At 47.0% G+C, this 16,746-nt stretch overlaps 1 protein-coding gene across 5 annotated transcripts in view; it reads left to right on the top strand.

The window, feature by feature from the left end:
* LOC143344778 (uncharacterized) overlaps positions 1 to 16,746 on the top strand; it is a 125,927-nt gene that overhangs the window by 22,640 nt on the left and 86,541 nt on the right. For 4 of the 5 annotated variants that reach the window (XR_013080141.1, XM_076771177.1, XM_076771178.1 and 1 more), the window contains 4 exons: positions 6,190 to 6,379; positions 6,465 to 6,649; positions 15,220 to 15,265; positions 16,416 to 16,588. Coding sequence is in view for 4 of the 5 variants with exons in the window: in XM_076771177.1 (XP_076627292.1) it covers positions 6,190 to 6,379; positions 6,465 to 6,649; positions 15,220 to 15,265; positions 16,416 to 16,588 (594 nt within the window). In the remaining variant the exon portion in view is untranslated. Of the gene's footprint in view, positions 1 to 5,176; positions 5,310 to 6,189; positions 6,380 to 6,464; positions 6,650 to 15,219; positions 15,266 to 16,415; positions 16,589 to 16,746 lie in introns of those variants that run through there. The other variant, XM_076771179.1, reaches the window with a different exon arrangement.

Raw genomic sequence — 16,746 nt, 5'->3', positions numbered from 1 at the left:
CCGGTCGAAATGTCGCGGCTTTATCCTTGAATTTACTCGACGATAGATCGTGCGCGATAAAATCTGCAAATAGGCGTGTACTTCGCAAATGAACGGTCGTAACGCGTTGCCGAGAAACGATTATTCGGTAGATTAACATCAAGGCTCTCGCGTTAAAACAAAGTCTAAGGCAAACGCGTTTACATCGTATTTACACGGTTTTAACGACGCGCATATAAGTTTGGACCGATCCCGAGATAACTGGGCAGTAAATCTGACAATAGAAAAACGAAGAAGAATCTAATCCATTAACGGCGAACCGAATGTTCTTTCCTCGCGCAGAATCCGGCCGTTAAGTCGTACGACGTGCGAGGAAACCACCCACGCGTGTCTTCCTTCCCAACGGCTCGTTTATCTCGCCTTTTTCGCTCAAAGCATCACCCTGCTGACCTAGAGAACCAAGTGGGTGTTCCTTGGTCTTCATCGCCTCGACTTTGGACTATATAATAACACTAATCTTTAAGTAGTCGAGGAATTAAGTAGATCCAAGACCATGGTATGCAGCTAAAGTCCTAACTGGAGGGTTCATTAGTCTCGCTAATAGGCTCCGTTCTAACCATTTCCAATTGGCTGCTTCTCTTTTCAAAATTAATTTGGCTCTTGATACTAAATCGTTCGAAACGTCACTTGTATTTTCGATGGACGGATCGTTGCATCGAGTAATGGAAACACGCAACACGTAACGGGTTTCGAAGCAACGATTCGAGGAAATTTACTTTCGACGATGGAGATCAGTGGCCCCTCTTTGGGTCATGCAAATTTAGACCGAGAGAACGTCTATTCTCGAATGCGTGGCCCGGCTGACAGAAAATCTACGCGATCGACGAAAGTGCGTGGCTCGTGTTGACAATAGAACCAAATTACCGCTACTTTGTGCTCCTTAACCCGTTGAATTTCGTGAAATTCTATACCTACTAGGTCAATATTTTCTTCTTATACAACTGGACCGCTGCTTGATGTATATTTAAATTCCTTGGAATCGAAACGATAGGTCCGCGATGCGATAAAATAGATTGTCTACTTGAAGAATATTCGAACGCTTCGACGAATCAGGTCAATTTATGAATCATGCAACTGTGGATTTAATCTGCGACGCAAAAATGCCGGCCAAACCGAGTCATGTTGGAATCGTTGTCACACAGATAGTCGCCACCTCCACGTTTCGTTGTTTGCTGTGTTAATCTCGCGACTGTCGATAATGTGAAAAAAAAACGAAGGAACAAAATACATGATACCTTCCTCTTGCAAGAGACATGTGCGCATCCGAAAGCGGGTCACTGCCTCCGGCTGGATTTTACTATTTTTGACTCCTAGGTTACCACCTCTGAGATCGCCTGATTAGTTGATCCGGGACGCTTCGTGTTTGCTCTAAAATATTAGTACGATAGAAAACGACACGATGTTTGAAATCACTCAATATATAGAATAAAGAGAACTTTTCTTTCACGACTGTCAACGTATTTTCACGTGACATTTCCGATTTCTCCCAGGAATAAACTGAGCTGTACCGTTCTAGTTCCATAATTGGTACGACAACGGTGAAACTTTGGCGAAAAGGAGAATATTGTACGCGTTAGTTGAACATTTTGGTATTCTACGTGCTTGCTATTTCTATGTGTACACGGAATTCTTAACAACATGATTGTGAATAGCGTAAAGCATAAACAGTCGTTAGAACCTTTAACCTCGAGAGTCAACTAGCGGAAATACCGGTGAATCTTCGCTTCCTGTCGTGTCTTTCTACTCGAGAGAGCGCGTGCTCGTTGTCGTTCTGTTATGATGAATTTTGGCAAGTGTTTGCAATTTAGTCATAGTTCTGTCGCTGTTATTGGAAACCCCTATACGTTTCGGAGCAACTTTCGACGACGGTATCACGAAGAAAAGTTTTCAGTCTAGTCGATCGGTAGGATCGTGTGTCCCGGAGCATAGAACTGCAGGTTAATCGGAATTCCCTGGATTTCAGTCGGGACGATAGTTTTCAGGCGCGCCATATGTATAATGCATTGCGCGCGTCCCGAGCGATCCGCGCATCGAATGGCGATCTTCCATTTACGCCTGTGTTCTCACGAATCGAGCCATCGAACAGCCTCGTAGAACCACGCATTCGCATAGGCTTGTTCGTCGATCGCGTCGCGACGCGGCCGAGCGATTCGATTCTTAAGCGAAAGGAACGAAAGACTGTTTGCTGGTGTTGTTGGGGTTCGACGAATTGGTCGAATCGGTCGCGTTCTAGCATGGGCGAGGCCTAGAACGCAGCTACCGCACACGCATACGCTCACCTGCGTCGAATTGCGTCCACATTCGCATACTTTTTTGCGTTCACACGGATCGGTGGTTTTATTAAGCTCGTACCGTTCGCGTACGTCGATACACCGTGGAACTTGTATTATATCGGGTGTTTGGAAAGATACTGTTGATTGTTCTTGAACCAGATTCGAAGATAGAAAATCCTTACCATTCATGTATCTACTTACGTAGTAAACAGTTTCCGATAACCGCGACTGAGAGTGGGAGGCGATGTTTCCTTCGATCGGAGCAATATACGTCTATAACACTTATCATTTCACTTTTAGATTTCTAACCATGTTTGTGGTCGAAACACGCTCTATCCTTTCAGAGATTAACTCGATCGTAAAAGTACTTCCTATTTTTAGAACCTTCGTTCTATTTGCCCGATAGCATAATTTATCACCGACAAGGTTTCGATAATTTTGTCTACGCGAACGAGCAAACGTTGATCCACGAAACCCTGGAGGGATCGAACGATCGTGAAACGGTCTTGGCTGTGCCACTACAGCGTCGATCTATATATACTTAGGTATGGCCTTTGGTTATTCTTTTGGCTACATGACAACCATAGTTCTCGATCCATTATTGGCAATCGTTAGCGAGTAATCACGTTCCCTTAAATGTTAGATTAGCTGAATTTTACGATCAATTTTTAAGATGACGGTCAAAGTAATATAAAGATCGACAAAAGGAAGATGAAATTGAATAGGTAAAGTACTTGGGAGTAGATAGACACGCGTTCGAGCCATAATCGTTCGTCGCGGTCGTTTTCTTCTAATCCCAGCGCGGACCCTTCTAAACGGTAATTGACCGATAGAAGTACATGATTCGCTGAATTAAAAAATATTAGCCTCATCGACGCGTGCTCCGTTGAAAATCTTTTTCAAGTGGGATCGGTTGCTGCTCGTCAAATTGATCGTTTCTCCAATAACGATCAGGGTCGCCGTTATTTCAATCTAGTCCATTTGACGCGACTGACGTAAACATGTTTGGAAAAGCTACTTTTACGTCATCCTTGTGCAACCGATATAATATGGGTTCTGACGTTGATATGGTTGAAAATTTTCAATCGGTATTTGATAATTTAATAAAACTGTAAAGGAGTAAATCGGTGCGTTGGTTCGTCCTTCTGTTCGTCGCCGTGCGAAACAGTCTATTCTCTTCCGTTTCTCGACAGAATGGTCTAGCTTGTGATCAATGTAACGACGCTCATTGTTCCGTAACGAGGCTGGGAGGGACAGGATGCTCGTCGTGTACGTGTTTCGAACAAACACACGGTAGGGATTCTCGCAGTGGTAATCCTTCCGAAGCAGCAAAGGCATCTGTAGTTCGCGAGCGCAATACACGGTTACGGATAAATCGACGCGCTTAGAGAAATTGCGACGATGAAAGTCGTATTGTGTTGGCTGACTACCGATTCATAGTTGAGTGCAATGACATTAAAGACGTTGTTTAATGGTAGATCACGATCGCGGTAGATGGAAGGCTTGGCGATCGAGCGCTATACGTGTCTCTGATTCAATCGATATCTCTAGGAAATTTGTAATAATGGAAAAAGGTCGTGCATCGCTTCGTTAAGAGGCAGAAACGATGATAAAACAGAATTTGATTAACCTCGATGGTAGGGGGTTTAATGAACGACACTGGGGTCAGGAGAGACGCGGATATTCAAGAGCAAAGAAGGGAAGTTTTCGAGGCAATTGGAGGCAATATCCGGTCGGCAGGGGCTCGAGCGATTCGCGATGTGGAACAGATCTCGATCGGGGATCCTTTTTTTTTCTTAAATACCGGTTTCGGGACAGTCGTTTCAATCATTCCCGCGAGCGACTTGTAATCTCGTTGCTGTTCGGCTACCGAGGGTGATATGTTTAAAAAAAATAACGAGCCCCAAATCGTTAACCTAATATTAACATCCATAAAGCGCGATCGCGTGCGTCCGAGACACAAACTTTCGGACCGTTCGGTTCGGGTATCAAAAGTTTAATTACGATATGAAACAGCAAACGCGTCGATTTTGCGTTCGGCCGGTTGCGGATCGCAAGCGCAGGCGCAAACGCGTTGTACTCGACATCGCGGCAATTTATAATCGTTGCTGTTCGCTTCGATGTATGTTGGTACATATCGCGCGCAGCGGAGAAGAGAGAAAGGCCGCGAAACACGAAGGTTACGGAGCGAAAAAAAGGAGGAACGGCGCAACACCGCGGCGAAAACGACGCACCAAGAAGGACGCCAAAGTCCTTTGCGATGAAGCGGGACAGAAAGGAGCAAAGAGAAAGATGGACCGGTATAATTATGCAATTTAGATTCAGCTGTACGATTCCGGTTTGGCTTCATTAAAAGCGAGAGTGGGCGTACGCGGTCTCCTCTTCGATAGCAGGGGGAGGGACGTATCTGCATTTGCACGCAAAAACTTGGACGCGAAGATAACACAACGTTGCGACGCGTCGGCGCTTTTCGATCGAGTATTACTTTAGTGAAGACGAACGAGCAATTGAATGAGATTCGGGGGTTTCTTGAAAGAACCTTTCCAGCAATCCTTCCACGGCGTAACAGTACGATCGGCTCGTGTAGATCCCTTTGAAATTGTCGATTATTCGGTCGGCAAAGAATCCATTGGTTGTATGTGTTCGAGAGTCGTTCCGAGAACGGTGATTAGAAAGATCGGCGTCCGATGTCGGCGTAAACTGCGCTCCGTATCGTCGTAAAACGAGATTAAATTGCATTGTCCGGGCCGTTACTGTGCCAGCGATAATTGCTACGCCGGCGTAAGGTTACCTGCGGGGTCGTGGCTGAGCATACCAGTAACCACGAAGTCGTGCAACACATTACAATTTCGTTTGCCGGGCCGCCGCCGCCGCCGATTGAACGATCATCGAAACATCGTCGGCGGCTGATCCGATTCAATTAAGCCTTTCGGCGTTAAGATCGCGACCGACTAGATGGGAAAATTGTAACTCACGCTAAACACGAAACAGGAAGATGTAGGTATAATATAGAGGTTTCTCGATAACTTTGATAGAATTTTAGTATTTGTTATTCGCTTGCTCGAATCATTTGTACTCGGCAATGCTCTATCGAGATCAAGAAATTCAACGATAAGATTATTTCGAAAAATGCAGCTGTCGATTGGTTCCTAATATCTTGCGACTCGACCCCATTAGACTTTTCTTTCAAAACAATTCAAAGTTCCGTCGCTGTTACTGGAAACCCCTATATAAACATTTGTATCGTTTCAGCCGCGATAATGTTTGACCGAATTGAATCGAATCGAACCGTTCCCTGGCCGAACGGATAATATAAATCGACCTTTGCGCGTGGCAACCGAAAGGTCGTTTCACCGGTGCAACTTCTGGCTCGCGAATTTTATCTGATCCCCGAGCAGGGTATGGCCTGTTATGTCGTCGGATCGTAAATATCTGGCCGTGGCCGATCTTCCTCCGCGGAGGCATTCCGACCGCGAACGGTCGTTTAATCGCGCCTTCCTTGCCTCGGCGCAGCCTGAAAATTTCGAAAGTAGAAGAATTCGACTGGTTGTACCTTTACACGCGTAATAACAAAGCTATTTGAGGTTCTAAGTTGGTCTCGAGGTCTCTCGTTTTACGACCGCCTCCCCGTTCCCTCTCGTAATTAGAATGTTCTCGTGGGGTTCGGTCTCGAGGATGGAGAAGCGGAACAGGTATCGAACGAGTGCAAAATATAGGTGCCTTCGGAAAATTATGACCGATACGCGATCGCGAAATAACGTTCTCGATCTGTCCACTCGTAACAGAAGTTACTTTACAACCACGAGCGGCGATTCTTTACCGATTCTAACCGACCATCGTATTATGTTCATCCGCGATTTCCTCCGTTTGATTGCAGCTGTTTGGCGCGTCTCCTGGTGCTGTTTCGACGGTGGTTGCTCCTGTGCTTCTAAAATATCGAGTCTGCAGGCCCAGACTGTTGCTCGCCGGTTCCAGGGCCGAGGTCGATCCAGCTGCTGACGTGGGACTCTTGCACGGGGAAGTTTTACTCATCGAAGACTCCGCCAGACAGTACGATCCGATAGGAGGTGAGTTGTTTCGCTAATACAGTACACGATATATATTTTAGTTGTATCAGGAGTATAGAAGTTGAAGATCGTCTTTTATTTACAGACATGGATCGCAAGTACAGAGCCACGGAGAAGCTCTTGCACGCCGAAGAAGAGTATTACGAGGCTCTGTGTAGTGCCAAAGAATTGTACGCGCGACCATTAACACGAAACTACCCCAAATTTCACGATGTTATTTTCCAGCCGATCGCGGAACTATCGGTGGTTACTTTCGAGCACTGTCAGAGGGTGAGTAATTCAGTTATTTTCAAAGTCGGATATTGCCGCTTCGCGTTGAGCGAAACATAGAACTTATAGTTGGTCGATTAGTATAGTTTTTTGCCGTGAACGGCAGGTCTCTTCTTATCGACCGACTGCATATACGCTATTGGCAGACGGAGCAAGAAACACGGTTGAGAGATGGCGGCACTGGAACCGTGCCACGTTGTTTTAAGATTGCGCGGCACCTGTTACTTCGTAGAAGCACGTTGCCTTTCTCCTCCGCGGCTCTGGTGTGTCGCAATTACGCTAATTCGAGTCTGCGTAACCTTTTAGAAAGGGAATCGCGGATGATCGGACGCTCCGAGCTCCTCTTTAAATCGTCCTCCGTCTCGGAAGACGATCAGACTTGCGATATTTCTTCCGGGGGTAGCTTATCGGGATCGATCGTTGGTCGGTTTAAAAATCGAACGACATAGGCAAAAACACGGTAGATGTAATTCTCGCGGCTGCGAGGAGAGATAATCTATGGTAGGTTCGGGAAACTGTTTTCACCAAAAACATGGTAGAAAATATCGTCGAGAAGGTTTCCGTGTACTGATAAGGCGATCTCGCCCGAGGACAGGCACGTAGCAGCTACGGTGGACGTGTTTTCTTAGGGCTGACAATAAAGTGGATGCTTGTCCTTCGGATGTAAACACAAAGCCACGCCGGCGGAGCCGGTTAACGAGTCGGGATGAGCGATGACGGTGGTTAGCACCCTCATAAATATTGACTTTTACAAGACGAGAGCGAGCTGCTCGGTGGGCCGCGGGGATGCGAACAGCCTCGTAAAGTGAAAAAGGCGCTCGCGCTGATGCTGACTGCCGAAGATCGTTGCGCGTGATTCGAGCGAAACCAACTCGCGAAGAAACGCCCCTGCCTTCTTTATTCAGCGCGGCGAAACGCTGCGTTGCTCGTCAATAACCAAGTCCCGCGCAAAAAGCATGCAAATCTTCGCGGCCGTCTCTCGATGGATCTCGCGCCGAACGATTACTGCCGATCCGACGTGTATTAATTATGGCAACGTTCTCGACGTATGGCCGTTTTTGCGATACTCGCGGCCGTCGCGGAAGGTATTGTCAAGAACGCCCTTGATCGTTCGATATCGTTCGATCTGCCTCCGACTTTTGCACGCCAGAGTGTTTCCTTCGCGAACGCAACACGAGGTCTTTATTAACTCTTTCGATATTAATGCTGACACAACTCGAAGAGAAACCGTTGCTTTTGATGTTGTATAACGAAACGTCTTCGCTGAGTGTTCCGAAGCCCGAGGACGATATCCGGGCTTCTGGACGCGGCGTAGAATCCCGCGGCGGACCGAAGGTTAATTAGCGAAAACGCTTCGACCCGGGTGCCTCTGTTCCCTTTTTATTCCAGTTCGTTGTCGCCTGTTTGCTCGCGCGGTCTCCTCTGCCACTGAGCAATTTCACTTCGGAAGCACCTCGAGGCCAGCACAAGGGCAATTAGAAGCAATCGCGCACCTGGAAACCGAGGGAGACGCGTCTCTCTCTCTCTCTCTGGTTGCTTGGCACTCCGCTCTTCCTCGGTTTTTTCTCTTCCGAAGGGACACGGACCGACTTCTGAAGAGGAACAGCCGCGAATACACGAACTTCTTTTCTTACTTTATTTGCTGCTCTAGCAGATTCGAAGGATTCTTCGCGTCTTGCGTTCTGCGTAAAGCTCTTCGAGTACCCGGAAACGAAGGGACGAGTTCTACCGCGTTCGAGGCGGAACTCGAATGTTTTCATTAAATCGAACGTGCATTTCTAGAAGCTCGAGTGATCCAACCGGTTGCAGCTACTCCGAATAATTAAAGTAGCACGGACAAATTCAAGTTCGTCGAATAAATAAGAAGATAAAAATAAATGGGAATATTGGCAATCCCTTCTGTACTTTTCCTCGAAGGATTTCTCGAATTAAGATCTCGTTGCGTTACCGTGTAATAACAGCGAAAGATACGTATGCTCACGGTGTAACGTAATTGCGTTAGGTTGTTACAACGAGCCATACGGATCCCTCTTTCTTTTTCTTCTATCGTTTCATCGTCGCCGGTGCCTCCTTCGGCTGTTGAACGTAGAATTTCGAAGAGAAGGATGAAAGTCCGAGTCTTTTAGTCGAACCTGCTCGCTCCTTCGATCTCTTTCTCGCTCTCGGTACTCGGTACGACCGTAAATTACGTTTTTGCGGGACACAGCGTGCCACGGTAACCGCGGTCATGGCGGCGTATGGCTGAGGAGTAGTTGCATCGTGATGCGCACGTGCACCTGCACTGCACGCCGCTCGTTGCACCGACCAGTGGGAATGCGACAACTACGCTTCGTCCGGACCAACGCCCTCTCGTGCCTTCGATTTTTACCCTTCCGCGCTCGCGCTATTGTAATTTGCTTCGAGGTAACTCTTCGTGTTTCGCGGACTGCTTTGGAACGATCCTTTAACTACGTCGAATATCGATCGAGGCGCGTAAATAATTTCGTCTTTTAGCGATTCTACTCGATGGTTACGTATGGTGATCGTATCTTGATTCGATCTGGTCGAGAGTGGGGGTTGAAAAAAAAGCTGCGTGGCAACGCAAAGTCGATGGCGGGTGAAAAAATGACCGGCAGAAGTCACGATTCCGCGATATCCCGGCAGAAAATTCAGAAAGATGGCGCATTAAGATACCGACGCGCATTCCGCGAGATGGAAAGAGGTCCCGGGGAATGCTGGGAAATTAATTAAGTGGCGCGCGATGATCCGGCAGCGCGTACATTATCGCACGGAGATCAAAGAGTTCTCGAATACCGACGCGCGTTAGTTCCTCTTGCCGCGTTCGGTCCTCGACGGAACGTAGGAACGAAGAGAACGGAGGAACGGCCTCTGATGGCAGACGGGACGCAATTTTATTCGCATTAGGGGGTCGTCCGTCGATTCCCCTTCTTTTTTTTCTCGGCCAGAGCTTCTTTCTCCTCCGTTTTCGCGGCTCGAAATGGAAAAAAAAAGGGAGAAGGACCGAGAGGAAAGTGGAGCAGCCACGAACGAGGAGCGGGCTAACGAGAGAGAAAAAAAGGTGCGACGAACGTGCCGTAGGAAAGTGGATGATCATGGGCATGGCGTTTCGTCGGGAAAGTGGACTGAAGTACCGGATCGCCGAGAACGGTTTCGATTTCGTCGGCAAAGGTCTCGTTTGTCTCGTTTGTCTCGGACGCAGGGGGCGGAGGCAGCTCCAATCGTTCCAGTTTCATTTTTGTCCACCGCGACGCGGGAAAACGATCGACTCTTGGTCGCATCCGTTTTTATTTAAAAAAGAGAATAACAATCCACGAGAATTTCACGTATCTACCCTCGACGTGTTTTTAACGTTTCGTATATTCCTGTTTTTATTCACGAGCAATGGGAATTTCTCTCGTGTTCGCTTCATCGAATAAAATATCGACTTTCGCGTAGAGAATCGATTCGACGGTCGGTGGACGAATAAATAGAGAAGCAGGAAGAAAATTTCCCGCGTTACGGAAGAAGGAATGCTCGGTTATTTAGCGGCAGGAAAAACACGCCCATTATTAATTTCTCGGTTTCTCGTAGCCGGTTGCAAGATCGTAAAGACTCGCTCGACCCGTCTGGCGTATACATCGCGTCAAATGGCCACGGAAAGTTTAATACCCTCGGTTTTCAGCCTCTCTGTCTTCGTCTCCTCCGACAAAGAAATTCCATCGTTAGATTATGTGTAACGCGCGACCTTTTAGCGCGAGGATAAGGTAAGGCAGCCACCGTCGAAACCGAGAATCGAGCAGAGCCTCGAGAAAATAAAAGCCCTCGACCCGCGGAGAGCTCGATCAGGATTCAGCCTCTCGCCTTTTAGCATAGACATTTATTTTTGAGGAGCTTCGTCTCGCAGAGAGTCAACCGTTGGACCGTTGAGTGGTTAAAACAAGGAAGATACAGAGAAATGATAAATACGTGAATTTGGAGGTTCAATTCCGTCGGATGGGATCGCTAATGGAACCACTTTTCCCCTATCGATCTCTAATTTCTTCTCGCCCGGACCCGGTGCGACAGACCACTCCGTCCGAGCGACTTCCATCCGGCGTCGAGCGTAATCGCGCGGACTCGTAGATGCGAATTAGTCGCTGTCAGCGTTTAATCGCGCATCGTTTCGAGCTTTGAGATTCGATGTTCGTTCGGTCGGGCCCTCTGGACACGCCGGAACGGACGGTGTCCATCCGCCTTAAGGACCACCGGAGGATTAGAATTCTCCCGAGAGGGACTACGACCGGATGTTCGCGGCGCTGTATAATGGCCGTTCGTAGCTCTCGGGTAATTCATAAGACGACCGCTCGTAACTAATCATCCGGCCGTATGCGTGTAGGACGACCGAGGACTTTGAACGTTAATCTCCTGGTCGCGCATACCGACGGCTGAACACTGGATTGATTCGCGGCGGGCCCTGTTCCGGACATCGGAAGGACCAACGATATTATGTCGCGTCCACGTTCGCCACAACGCACCAGGGACGCTATTTAACCGATCACAGTCGCACAGATCTTTTTCTATAGATAGAAAATGTAAATTAAAACTGCTACTTTATCGACGTGCGTCGATCGCTGTCCAGCGAAGCATCCAGGTCGAGGACATGCCCTTGTCTTGTCGGTAGCATTATAGCATTAATCGAACCGGCGCGGCGCGGCGAGGTGGCTATCGGTCGCCCAACGTCCTAGGAAATCGTGAAACGTTCTTACCGCGGCGTGCTTTTATCTCACGAAGGAGAAAGTGCGTCTGGTAGAGACGCGTTGTTCGCTCGACCGTGTGCAAGTTCTTTATGCTCTCGACCGTATGATTTAGTGGTTGCAAATTCGTTAATTTTATTGAAATTGGTACAAATAGGACGGAACGTTAGGCGTGGTTTAGGTTTCGTATGTTTGCTTAACGATAGAACTACGAATGTTTATAAAAATTCGACGTACGATAATTTATAACGTGCTCGCGAGGGGTGTTAACGAACTTAACGCTAAGAATTTAAACGTTCGAATTGCATAATCGAGAAATTAGTCTCGCGATCGGGGCGAGCTCGTTAATCGCTCGTTACCGAACAAGGCGCGACCGTGAGTTACGCGCATAGTTGGCCCGGATCGACGTTGATCGTGACGGATCGATAAATTTACATCGATATCGTGGCAAGGTAGCCCCGCGAGTCGCAATAATCTCGGATGGAATTCGAATCGCTCCCTTCTCGAGTCACGGTTTCGCTCCGAAAGTCTTTCTCTTGCGGCTCGATTCGTTCGCCACGGTACTGCGTCGGATTTTTTACGACAGTGAAACGATGATCGAAGAGGTTTGTCGACGGTGCAAGTAAGAGGCGATCGACTGCTCGTTGAGAGAACAAACCTAACGGCAGGAAAGAGAAAGAGTTTTTCAAGCGCGAATCCACTTTCTCCGGTAACCGAGCGGCCAACGCTCCCGTTGCCAATGAAGACAACCATGGTGCTGCTGTTAATTCGACGATAAAAGAACCAAGAGGTTTATATTCGACGGCCCACGCGACACGTTCGGTTGCTCTTCGGCGGTCTCTGGGTCATGGATCCGGAACTGTCTCTGTCCACGCAACGCTAGCGAAAGTTACGTCGAGTCGAAATATTTAAGTACTCTTTTAATCGTTCCTTATCCGATCTACGGGGCTTGGACTTTGTCCCAGGCAGACATAAACCACCGTTTCGCGTTCCTTCCGAGTGTAATTTACGACTCGATCGCCTAAACGGGGCTCAACAATGATCCCACTGTACAGACAACGTCGACAAATTGACCGTACGACGAGAACGAAATACGCTCTCGAGCCATGTCGGAAAAACAACGGATTCCTTCATAAATTTCTAACCTTTGCTCGGCCGTTTTTGATCGTTGGAAAGAACTGGGATAGAGAGAAACGAGTTCCGCGCCTCGCTGATCTTCCAAGTCTCTCAGCACGCGTCGATAAACGAGGAGCAAAAGCTGAACGATAAACGCGTAACCGTGGAAAAAAAAGTTAAGTACGAAAACAAGTAGTCAGCGGTGTAAGCAATTCACTTGGTCGAAATTAGAACGATTATGAAGACCTCTTACGATCCTCTCGTTGGAACGAACTAATTAAAGCAGTGTCGACGAACGCGAATTGTTTGCCATTAATTTTCATAAAGAAACATCTGAAACGCTATGGACCATTTACGTAGTCACAAGCTGTCGTTTATCGATCGTCAATCTCGAGGCAAAAAGAGAAATAAATTAGTATAAAAGGATAAGCTGTATGGCGCGGTGCGGAGACGCGACGGAAGAGTAAAAATTCCTTTCTAACCTAATTACGAATCCGCGGGGCCCATTCGTCGTTCGTATAATATTAATAGCCGATGAAAAAAAACTTGTTTATCGTTTTAATGCACGCATAACGTTTATGGGACTTACAGAGGAAATAGGATGCCTGAAAGCGGTAATTTGCATAAACGGGAATAGGAAAGTAGTATTGACAAGAATATCGGTTAAGCGCGACTGCAGGTGCATCGCAAGATCTCGTTTATCGATCGTCAATATCGAACGAGGAAAAAGAAAATCTTTATAGAGTTCCTCCGACGACTATAAAATAATAATGGGAGGCTGAAAACGCCCACGCATAGAGTCCTTAATAACGCGTGGTTCGAGCTGTTTTTTTGGGAACGCCCTACGCGTATCCGTCGTCGTCGTGATCGTTTCGGATGGATGATGCAGACTGATGGGACACGATCGTGCTTGTGCGACGTGTAATTAAAACCGCCTTCGAGAAATGTGTCTGTAGTCGAGGGGAAAGAACATCCAGCGAAAAATTATCCACCAGAGATTTTGCGACGATTATCCAATCTTGAGATAATAGGTGATCGATTTTGCGAGATCCTCCGTCGTCGTTTGTTTAACACAGAGATGCTGTCTCTGTCCAGCGATGCCCTATGCATTACGATCTTGTTAAATCGAGTTACGAAAATCTAGCATCGGTATCCACGATTGGATTTTCGAGAATAACTCTCGGTAAATGGATGGGTCACGAAGCGAGTCGCTATAATGCTATGCATAAATGCATGGGCGCACGCATCGTATGTATACTTAACATAGATGCGTATCTGACAATAAGAAACGCATCGACACGCCGACGCATCGTGACGCCGATGGCGACGTGACGATGCAACGCATTCATCGGCTGCTTACCGATCGCGCGTCCTTTTCTTCAATTTGCCCCGTCGAGGCCGCCATCCGCTGAAGGTCCTAGTATCTTTTTGTCTGCGAAAATGCGCATATTGCAGTTATAAAGATATCAAGTACCAATCTCGCGAAACAAAGTGGCGTTCTGCTCTCGCTACCACGCGGTAAACACTTTTACCGAACGCTTCGATCGCATTCTTGATCGCTAAAGGAGAGGATTTTCGAGAAGAAAGCGTATTCTCTTACATTAAACATTTGTAAAAGGTGAAATAATTTCTCTAGCAACGTTGTAAACGAGCTCCTTGCTCCATTCGGGACAGCTTATCGCGTAGTTTACGAGTCAACGGCCGCTTCTTTAAGGTTTGGGTGAGAAGAAGGTCGACGACCTGTCCCCCGAACTAACGTAAGTTCCAAGTTGAATACGTCTCGTTCGTTTTCTTACGAGCACGTGTCGCGAAGCTAATCGAACGATGCATCTTTCCGCTTCCTAAAATTCGTAATGGATGCTGTTGAGCGAGTCGTCATCGATCATTGGGTTTCGTCAACGACGATATCTCGCGCGCATCACGCGGTAATTAAACCGCAACAAATTGATCGTTGCAGAGAAGCTGCGCACGGAGGCAATCTGTTTTATTACGATTATACGGTGGTTGCGATAGATACGTATTAGTGGCTCGGAGGCAATTAACCACGGATCGTCGATGATCGTCCGACGCAGCTTCGCGCGAAGAAGAATCGCTCGACGAGGACTCGGACCATCGATAAAGACTTTTGCTCGCGTATTTGTAAAGAAAATGTAAATTTGCATTTCGCGATAACCACCTGCCTCGGCTTTTATTTACGCAACTTTCTCTCGACTTTACGGCCGCGTCGATGTTAAACGTTAACACGACGACGAACGTAAAGTACGCGCTGTTGTTTGCTCGAATCTTAACACGTGTATCGCATAAATGTTACTAATTTACTTATCGATGCGTAGTACATAATGCATGGATTTATACAGGGTATTTCGGATTTAAATGGCCAGGCTCGAGATACGAATGCAGGATCACAAAACGAATAAATAGTATTACTGTTTATATTCAGTGAACTTGTAGGAATTTTTTACCTCCTTCTAATTCGCGATTCTTTCATCCTGAAATTTTTCTGCCGAAAAGAATCGATCAGTCTGTGTAGGTATCGTCGAAAGAACGACCGACGGATATAAGAAAGTAATCGAACGATCGTTTTCGACCCGACCGTCGTATAAGACGGTCCCTCGACTCGTTCGTGTATTATGCTTCATGTATTATATATGCTGCCCTCTTCCTCTACCCTTCTACTCCCTCATATCTTGGTCATTGTATTTTAAGAGCCAATTCTACCGCGCCCATTTTGCTTTCTTTCAGATCCGCAGGGCACTGAAGAATTGGGACGGCGGTACCTTCCAATCGGGTGAGTACACCAGGCTCGTTGTCCTCTTGTCAGATTTTAGATTGTAACGTTTAGAGGCTCGAGTTCGTTCCTATATGGGATAAAAAATTGCGATAGGTAGACAAATTTGCTCGCAAAATCCACAGTGTCGACTCGACTCGCTACGGTGGAACGTCCATTATCCGAATCGCCAGGAAGAAACGATTATTCGCGTGTAAAAATTTTCGAATAACGAAACGTTCGATCTTAAGAATGCATGTATTTAGTATGGTGTACGTAAGACACGCAACCATTACGAATCTTCTATTCTTAGCAAGCAGTTTAAGTTCGAATAACGGATGTTCCATTGTACTTGACGGGAAAATTTTAATCACCGTACTCGAATGCATCGTTATCACGCGAAGGACATCTGGAGTTTTACGTAATCGTGATTTGCGAGAAACAGCCATCCACGCAACCGAGACAAATTTTACTATTTCCGTCGAACGTACTATTAGATCGTCCATCGAGTTCGTGAGTTTTTCACTGCATGACACGTTTCCTTCGATAACAGTCGGTACGGTTCCTTTTGTTGCATCAGAATTTTCTGGCTCAACTTTCTACCTTATTAATTGGTATCGAAAAGGTTAAAATATTGCGCGAACTCGATGGACGACCTAATAGAAAGCGAGGCTTCCGTATACACAGGGCGATCCGCCATAAATTCGTGGTTTACTGCACAAGGAAGTCTGCGACGGACGATGATGGAGACGGGAAGAAAGAAAGGAAAAAGAACCACGAATGATTCGGTGGTAAATCATATTCACGATGCGTGAGCGGTCCGTGGAAGGCTCTTTCCGTAATAGTTAAGACACCCTACCGAACAAGGAAGCGAGGAAAGGAGAAAGATCCTCGCTCAGAAACAAGTTTCGTAGGGAAGATAAGAAGATGATGTATCGTTGGATCGAATCTCTCGTACGACGATTTCGGACGTCCACGGACATTCCATTATTGCGAACAAATTTTGTGCCGGGTTTTCATCGAGTCTAACCATCGGGATCGACGAATCAAGGTCGATTTATACCCACGTCGCTTATCATTATTTTCCATTGCTTGCTATACTCGACGTATAAATGAACGACGCGAGGTAACAAATTTATCTTTTAATTAACTTGGTGCACGCTGTCGCCAGGTGACTTATTCCCCGGCTCGTTTTGGAACTCTTACTGGGAATACTTGGAGAGTTACAGCGAGGCCAGGAGGACTCTGGACGAGTTGAGAGCATCGGAGGACCCCCTACTGCACTTCCTTAGTCTTAGGCAAGCCGCGGCCAGGCATTCCCCGTCCACGTTGCTTCTTCTACCGGTGAGTTATTAATAGCTACATGAAACAGAGACACGATATTACGTTGTAATCGATAGGATTACTTCGGCGATTAAGCTCGGGAGGGAAAAGGCCCGACGTCGAGCCGTGGCGCACAGCGTCGATCTACAGATCCACGAGGGCTGTTCGATAAGTTCGTG

This window comes from Colletes latitarsis, chromosome 8 (assembly GCF_051014445.1).
Source record: "Colletes latitarsis isolate SP2378_abdomen chromosome 8, iyColLati1, whole genome shotgun sequence".
NCBI classification, from domain to species: domain Eukaryota; kingdom Metazoa; phylum Arthropoda; class Insecta; order Hymenoptera; family Colletidae; genus Colletes; species Colletes latitarsis.
This window is presented reverse-complemented; position numbering and strand designations above follow the sequence as displayed.